This window comes from Cydia amplana, chromosome Z (assembly GCF_948474715.1).
Source record: "Cydia amplana chromosome Z, ilCydAmpl1.1, whole genome shotgun sequence".
Lineage (NCBI taxonomy): Eukaryota > Metazoa > Arthropoda > Insecta > Lepidoptera > Tortricidae > Cydia > Cydia amplana.
The window spans coordinates 1,556,844-1,565,687 of NC_086096.1; the positions used below are offsets into that span (position 1 = coordinate 1,556,844).

The 8,844-nt window shown below is 37.4% G+C and overlaps 1 protein-coding gene across 1 annotated transcript; it reads right to left on the bottom strand.

Moving 5' to 3' along the window:
- Positions 1–508: 508 nt before the first annotated feature.
- On the bottom strand, positions 509–8,223 carry LOC134661709 (proton-transporting V-type ATPase complex assembly regulator TMEM9-like). The gene is made up of 5 exons (XM_063517880.1): positions 7,956–8,223; positions 5,909–6,027; positions 5,391–5,502; positions 3,334–3,450; positions 509–547 (listed from the first exon to the last, which is right to left on the bottom strand). Exons 1-5 carry the CDS (start codon positions 8,001–8,003, stop codon positions 509–511), a joined length of 435 nt encoding a protein of 144 aa, XP_063373950.1. The 5' UTR covers positions 8,004–8,223.
- Positions 8,224–8,844: the final 621 nt, after the last annotated feature.

Genomic DNA, 8,844 nt, shown 5'->3' on the forward strand with positions numbered 1-8,844 from the left:
AATCTCATAGAAAAAAACTAAAGACAGTACCCTGTACTGGCGCCATCTATAAACCAAAAACCTTTAAAAACTTTTGATAGTTACCAACCTCATCATTTATATTATTATCATTTTAATAACAAAACATATTGAAACGGGTCACTCACGTTTTTACTCGACCGGTGAGTGACCGAGAGAATATTAATATGTATAATGATTTATTTAGAAACTTTTTTTGTAATGCCCTACAACATTGACTGCTCCGCTCCCATCTAAAAAAACATAATCAAATTTCATATCTAAATTAATAATATCAAGGAAGTTTTTTGGCTGGCATATATGTGACGTCCCACGGGTAAAGGTACCTTATGGCGGTTGGCTCCAATACTATTGCGGTGCTATGCGACGTAAGCGCCAGCCGTCATAAGGTACCTTTTCCCATGGAACATCACATATTATGCGATTTAATTGAGGGTTTCATATTCCGTTTTTTTATGCTAATGTTAATATGGATAAGTGTGGCTGCTGTTCAGTCTTCGTCGCCGTAGCTTTGCATCAGATGTCGAGCCTGAAACATAGTTGTAATTAATTTATACCAAATTAACCTCCAAGGCCCAGCCATACAAACGAAACATCCAAAATTTACCACTGAAATTTGAACCTAAACTGTAGGAAATAGAGTTGATTTTGCGTTGTTTGAAAAATTGAACGGAACAAAGCAAAAGCGACTCTGTTCCAATTGAACATGGTTTAAATTACATTGAACTGAATAGGTACTATAGGTAGGACCTTGGGCCTTAGGAGGTTAAAAATGTAATCTCCTCAACATTGCCCACCATGCCCAACATTTCCTGGTTAAAAAAAGAGTGAATCTTTATTATTATTCGCTACTAATTTTACAAATGTGAACATAAAGATAAAGATTTCTTTCTTTTTTAGGGTTTCGTACCCAAAGGGTAAAAACGGGACCCTATTACTAAGACTCCGCTGTCCGTCCGTCCGTCTGTCACCAGGCTGTATCTCACGAACCGTGATAGCTAGACGTCGGGCGGGGTCAGTACTTGGATGGGTGACCGTTTTTTTGCTTGTTTTGCTCTATTTTTTGTTGATGGTGCGGAACCCTCCGTGCGCGAGTCCGACTCGCACTTGGCCGGTTTTTTTTCTTTCTTTATAACACTTTCAGGTGATATTTTAATAATATAGATGGTCAAGCAAATCTTGTCAGTAGAAAAAGGCGGCAAATTTGAAAAAAGTAGGCGCGAAGGGATATCGTCCCATAGAAAATTTGAATTTCGCGCCTTTTTCTACTGACAAGATTTGCTTGACCAGCTATAATAACAAAACTTCCGTGAGACACAAAATTAAATATATTAAGAACGGGTCACTCACGTATTTCATTTTAAAACTACGTGTTTGATTGTAACTTTGCACATACAACGACAGGAGGTATATCTAGTGCTGTAATTAGTTTATATAGCTCTAGCTTATAAAAAAGCGGCCAAGTGCGAGTCGGACTCGCCCATGAAGGGTTCCGTATTTAGGAGATTTATGACGTATAAAAAAAAAACTACTTACTAGATCTCGTTCAAACCAATTTTCGGTGGAAGTTTACATGGTAATGTACATCATATATTTTTTTTAGTTTTATCATTCTGTTATTTTAGAAGTTACGGGGGGGGGACACACATTTTACCACTTTGGAAGTGTCTCTCGCGCAAACTATTCAGTTTAGAAAAAAATGATATTAGAAACCTCAATATCATTTTGAAGACCTATCCATAGATACCCCACACGTATGGGTTTGATGAAAAAAAAAAAATTGAGTTTCAGTTCGAAGTATGGGGAACCCCAAAAATTTATTGTTTTTTTTCTATTTTTGTGTGAAAATCTTAATGCGGTTCACAGAATACATCTACTTACCAAGTTTCAACAGTATAGTTCTTATAGTTTCGGAGAAAAGTGGCTGTGACATACGGACGGACAGACAGACGGACAGACGGACAGACGGACAGATGGACAGACAGACAGACAGACAGACATGACGAATCTATAAGGGTTCCATTTTTTGCCATTTGGCTACGGAACCCTAAAAACGAAATAGAGCAAAAACAAGTTTTGTATGAAAAACTTAAATTCGCTGTGTTTTTTAATAATGGTATCTGAAGCTACATAAACTAATTACAGAACTAGATATACCGTATCCCATAGACTAGGAATCCTCTAGACGGAGTTTAGAGCAATTATTTCATGAAACCGATGCTGCCAAAAATACGCGGGTGCGGGGGGACGAGGTGAGCGAATCCCGTGCCGTGATTGGTCCGTTCAAAGACACGGACCAATCACGGCACGGGATTGACTCGAAGATGGAGTAAAACTACCGTATAAGTGGCAGAGGGGGTAGCGTTACTATGCTCAGTCTAGAGGATGTCTTGTCTGTGCCGTATCCTATTATAAGTACAAAGTTTCAGAGCAATCTAACTAGTTTTAAAATGAGAGCGTAACTACGTTTGTATGGAAAACCGAGCTTGCCCGGGACTCTAACGGCTCGGCCACGACATTACGCGACCGGCGACGGCGGTAGCGACAACCATAGGTTGACAACTTGACGACTGGTCTGGCCTAGTGGGTGTGACCCTGCCTGTAAAGCCGCGGTCCTGGGTTTGAATCCCGGTGGGCATTTATTTGTGTGATGAGCACAGATATTTGTTCCTGAGTCTTGGGTGTTTTCTATGTATTTATGTATTTGTATATTATATATATCGTTGTCTGAGTACCCACAACACAAGCCTTCTTGAGCTTACTGTGGGACTTAGTCATTCTGTGTAAGAATGTCCTATAATATTTATTTATAGGTGGGAACGAAAGGTAAGATCGCTGTGTCTCGCTCTAACCTATGGTTATCGCTGCCGCCGTCGCAAGTCGCTCAATGTCGTGGCCGAGCCGACATGTTTCACTCCGTACCGAGGATGGGAGATGGATAAACTATAGTGGGATTATTCGTATTTGCATTATTTGACACATTATGACTGACGTATATAGAGATGTAACTAATCCAAATCAATTGTCACAGCAAGCAATTACGATTGGATGGCACCTAGACTGAGGTATCGAATTGTGACGTTAAATACATTTTTATTTGAGATTTAAATAAAGCTAGAGTTATATGGTTAATAAATAATAATAAGAAGATATAATAAATTTAATAATGCTTTGTTATAAATATCTAATAACTATTGTAATATGAATGATTTATACCGATTTCGATGTGCAAAACATTTTACGTTGTATTGCTGTTGTGAGTGACATGTGTCAAATAATGCAAATACGAGTGCACAAAGTATAATAAGATGTTACCTCTTCAGAGTGGTCCTTGTAGGTCCGCTTTCGTCGCATAAGTGGCTGCAGACAAGCAAGGAATCCTGCGTAGACAAGCAGTAAGGCTATTAGCCAGACCACCGTTATTACCACCACCTGATAAAGATAAGATAAGATAAAAGATAGTTTATTCAAGTAGGCATATTACAATGCGGCTTATGAACGTCAAATAAAGCTACACCGGCTCCAACCCTACACGTCTGCACCGAGAAGATTTAAATCCCCCTCAATTAGAGGAGCGTATCCCAATATGGGACCGGCAACAACCTCGGAGGGACACATCTTTTCAAAAAAATACATCTTATAATTAACATGCATTACGAGTAACTAAGAAAAAATACAATTTAAATTACTATAGAATTCATGCAATTATACACATAAGGTACTTCTCTTTATAGAAATATGATTTAAAAAATATATGTACATGGAATTATACACATACGCGGAATAACATGTCACTGAATAAGGAATGGGAGGTTGTCTGGAAGAGATCGCATTTAGCCGCCGCACCGCCTTTTTAGGGTTCCGTAGCCAAATGGCAAAAAACGGAACCCTTATAGATTCGTCATGTCTGTCTGTCTGTCTGTCCGTCTGTCTGTCCGTCCGTATGTCACAGCCACTTTTCTCCGAAACTATAAGAACTATACTGTTGAAACTTGGTAAGTAGATGTATTCTGTGAACCGCATTAAGATTTTCACACAAAAATAGAAAAAAAACGATAAATTTTTGGGGTTCCCCATACTTCGAACTGAAACTCAAAATTTTTTTTTTCATCAAACCCATACGTGTGGGGTATCTATGGATAGGTCTTCAAAAATGATATTGAGGTTTCTAATATAATTTTTTTCCTAACTGAATAGTTTGCGCGAGAGACACTTCCAAAGTGGTAAAATGTGTGTCCCCCCCCCTGTAACTTCTAAAATAAGAGAATGATAAAACTAAAAAAAATATATGATGTACATTACCATGTAAACTTCCACCGAAAATTGGTTTGAACGAGATCTAGTAAGTAGTTTTTTTTTATACGTCTTAAATCGCCTAAATACGGAACCCTTCATGGGCGAGTCCGACTCGCACTTGGCCGCTTTTTTTTTACCTCTACTTGAGTTGCTGTGTTCTCTGTATCGTACTGTATTGAATTTTACAGAACAGCACTCTATCCCGCCCCGATTGTAATTATAGTTGCAAACAGACTGAGAGAATCATACTGTCTTTGTCCTGCGCTAGTACTAGCATAGCACTTAAAGAAAGGGATGAGTATAGTTTTTTGTACTTATTTACTGACAAAATGGGTGTTTAAGCAACAGATTGCGTCAGCGCATCGCGCTGATCCACTCAGATCAATCTAGGGCATAATGCCAGACTATACCTCACGCGTGAAAGCAGATTGCCACAATTTCAGATCGATTAGCAACGGAATGACGAAAAAGCTTAATAGTAAATATAATAATATTTTTGGCGCATTTAATTATGTAAGTCAACAAAATCCATTAACCCTTTGTACGCCACGCCTATCTTGCGCGGCGCGTCATTGTGAACCTTGTCAGAATGCACGAAGGTTGATATTGGGCCGAGCCGCGCGCGTCAGGTGACGTCTTGGGGTTAAAAGGGTCCATTGTGACGTCAGATGTTTCATACCGGTATTCTGACTACAGGTTATTATTGAGGTATAACCGGTGTCATTTGAATTTCAATAAAGCTCCGAATAGAGGTATTCGAATACTGGTATTCAATAGTAATTATCGGTTTAGCCAATTTAACAACAAATACCACTATTTGATATTTTACTCCTAAAGCTATTACCGGTAATAAGTAAGTATAGCCTGACCAGTAATATATGATAATTGTCAAGAGGGCGCTGTTATTCTCATGTATAGGGTGACAATTCAGTGTAGTATGAAAAAATTAGTTCCAGTGAAATTCCGCAACATGGCGCACCCTCAATAGATCCTGGTTCACCTATACCAATACCGGTTGTAGTAGTACCACGATCGTTTCTACGCTACTCGTCAAGGACAAGGAAATTTTTACTTACCTTAATAACAGTGGTGTTTCGCGTCTCGTATTTGCACTCGCACCTCGGGCAGTACTCGGCCTCTCGGCCTCTTAAGTCGCCCAGCCGCGGCAGCACCACTTCTATGCAGTTGCTGCAAATAAATCACTACATCGTATAAAACAAAGTCGCTACCCGCTGTCTGTCTGTCCCTTGATTTTGAAAATGTATTTTTTTTTTAGTTATATTACTTTTTACAATTTTGACTTTTTTTTAATTGTATAGGTAATTTTTTGTATATCACTTTGTTTGGTGTGTATGCCTGAAATAAAATAAATTTATTTTATTTTACTTTTTATTTAGAGGGCGCAAGAGGACTATCTTGCGCCCATGATCTTGGTGTGTGTGTGTAATTTTGGTGTATGTTTGTGTGCAATTTTGGTGTGCGTGTGTGTGATATTGGTGTGTGTGTGTGTAACTTTGGTGTGTGTGTGTGTGTGTGTGTGTGTGTGTGTGTGTGTGTGTGTGTGTGTGTGTATACATATATAGATGTGACATACCACTTGCTGGGCGGTACGTCAGCTATGTACAGCTTCCGTTGCGGACTCACAGTGCTGTTGAACACCATGGCGGGGCTCGGGCACACGCATTTACATCGCTTGTCTTCGTACACTTGACCCTGGAAAAAGGAAATTATTGTTATGTAGACACCAAAATTGGTGTGGGCCGCATGTACTTTTAGATATGTAGCGACGCGACGAAATCGCGGAATGAGCCTGACAGTGCCAACCGCGTGTTTTAACTGCGTTAAGCATTGCCCCATTTGCCCCGGTACCCCACCCGCCGCTCAGTTGGTGGGAAGATGAATGACAGCCACCCAATCACGTGAAAAAAAACCTATCGCAACTCGCTTGAAACTTTATCAGATTCTAGTTTATATGCTCTCATTTATGAATACATAAACATCATCAGCTGGCTGTGTTGCGGTGGAAAAGCTGTCAGCTGATGTGTTGAAGGCTGTAACTGAAGCTTTACTGCTGCCATGGTTCCTTACTTCCAGTGTGAACATGCCCTAATACTATACTGTTAAAATAATGGGGGTAAGGAAAATTAATATACTTAAGGAAAAATGTATTAACAAACAACTTCTAATTTTGTACTGACTGATTGTTATATCCTTTTGATTTACGATTTTAATACAAATAATCAAGGGCGTAGCCAGCCAGTGAACTAGGGGGTGGCGAGTTGATAGGCCTGGACGGGGGGGGGGGGCAGAGGCCACAGAGGGGCATGCATTGTATGTAAAATTTGAGAAATTTGAGCTCAAGGGGGGGGGGGAGTATACTGATGTAGTCTGGCTAGCCCATAGATGGTAGGGCTAGCCAAAAATTGTTGACAGATATTTCGTTGTTGTATCACCAATTGTCTATGATTTAAAAAAAAGCTAAAAGTCAGTTGTCAATTTATGTCATTCATTCAAATTGTTTGCAGTTTAGGGGTTTATTTTAAATAATATTAATAATGTCTATACTGAGTGAGGTCCGCAAACTATTATTTAAGCTCGTTAATAATTACGACAATGTGCGAAGTCGACGTGTAGCGTTGCATAACGAAAAACTGCAATGTTTACAAGTCCTACACAAATGTAAACAAATTTGCAGGTTGGTGCTCTATAAATATGTTGATACTTTTAGCATATTTGGCATATTACTTATGTAATTTTTTTGGTCATGGATTAATATACAGTATTATTGAGCTGGGTCTTATTTACACTACATTTTATTTTTCGCCTTGTTAATCATAATCATAAATTTTTATTTGCAAGAACATAGTTACAATAGGTCTTAAAAGTACAACAGTTCCACGTTTTCAACCTGCATGCAGGTGTGCAAATTAAACATACAATACAATACAACAACAATACACAATACAATACAATGGTAGGTATATGGTGAGAAAGTGTTAACATATGTGTTTATCGTTGACTGTACATTACATAGTGGTAGAAATTATGTGAGCTGACTTTGAGTGCACATCAACGTATGTTTAACTTATACCCTTAGGTACCTTACGTGTGCACAGAAAATCAAAAATATTTTCTAGTATCAAAACTATAATTCCTACTACGCAAAGTGTGACCAGCCTAAGATTTTTTGAATTTCCCGCCAAACATTTGTATAATATTTCAGTAGCCAGACCTATAAATTAGACTGTACTTTTTTGATTATCTGGCCTTGTCTGTCTTGGAGTGATATATTGTAAAACTATAAGTAACACATTTTTTTTTAATAAAACTAAATATAGTTTGTCAAAGGACTGTCTCATTTCAAATATAGACAGAGAGAATCATACTATCTTTGTCTTACACTAGTACTAGCACCTAAAAAAAAAGGATGAATATAGTTTTCCTGGTTATTCCAACTATACCTACTTTTTGTTAAAATATATCAGAAAACGGATATTATTTTAATGTATTAGTAACAAGAAGCTTATCCTGATTGATTTAAAAAAAAAGATAAATGTCTTGCTGAAATGTCAATATTTGCATGCGATTAAATCATGTTTGAATGTTGTTAAACAACAATATTCATAACATTATGTACTTACCAAAGTTCCTATAACAATAGACAAAAAAATCACTGCATTTGTTATCATTTTGAAAGATCAAAAAGTTAATAAAAAGTTGTAAACTTTAAGCAATAAATAGTTGTTTTTTCTTAACGGCCCGAGTTGAGTCCAGTCATTCAAAAATACACTGTATTTATTCATAAGCCCAAATTAAATGTAAGGATAAATCTTTACACGTCCGCGCCGTATAAGGGCTGGTTTTTCGATTACATTTTTATGCAATACCGCACACAACACAGCCAACCACCACAGCAGCCAACAGGTACAAACTGTCACTGTCAGAGTGACATGACATGACAGTAGCCAGCGACTGCGTTCAGTATTTTATATTTAGACTGAGGTTGAGTCAAAGAGTTAAGTATATTAGGAAAATAATATTGTTGAGTAGGTAGCGGTGACAAAATAAATAAGTACATACATCAAATATTAGTATATGTATAAGGACCACAATGAAGTGCACTATGATAAATATTAACACACATAACTTATTTTACATATCCGTGTTGTATGGCACAAACATGTGAAATATCCTCAAAGTACATTGATATTATAATATTTATTATAGTCATTCAGTTCTGAAATTATTTAAAATAATAATTAATTATTTTGTGATTCATAAAATTATAATATAAATTATGATTATGAATGCATTTGTAATTACAATTCAACATGACATTATGGTTGCCCTTATCTGTGGTTTTGATTGTCATAAATCCATAATCTGTGGTACTAAAGGGCTGCTGACTGATGATGTTTTGAAGTGGGTAGAAGCCAAATGTGTTATTTTTGTGATGAGTGTTCGTGTCCTTTTTAAGGTAAATAAGATTTATTTTTACTCCAAATTACCCTTTGTAAATACACATTTAGA

Bases quoted from the DNA above. Each gene is read 5' to 3' on its own strand.
- LOC134661709 (XM_063517880.1), bottom strand. From the start codon at position 8,003: ATGATAACAAATGCAGTGATTTTTTTGTCTATTGTTATAGGAACTTTG. The intron at 5,503-5,908 runs GTATGTCACATC...ATTTATTTGCAG, and splicing joins GACGTACCGCCCAGCAAGTG to CAACTGCATAGAAGTGGTGC. The intron at 548-3,333 runs GTAACATCTTAT...ACTATGTTTCAG, and splicing joins ACAAGGACCACTCTGAAGAG to GCTCGACATCTGATGCAAAG.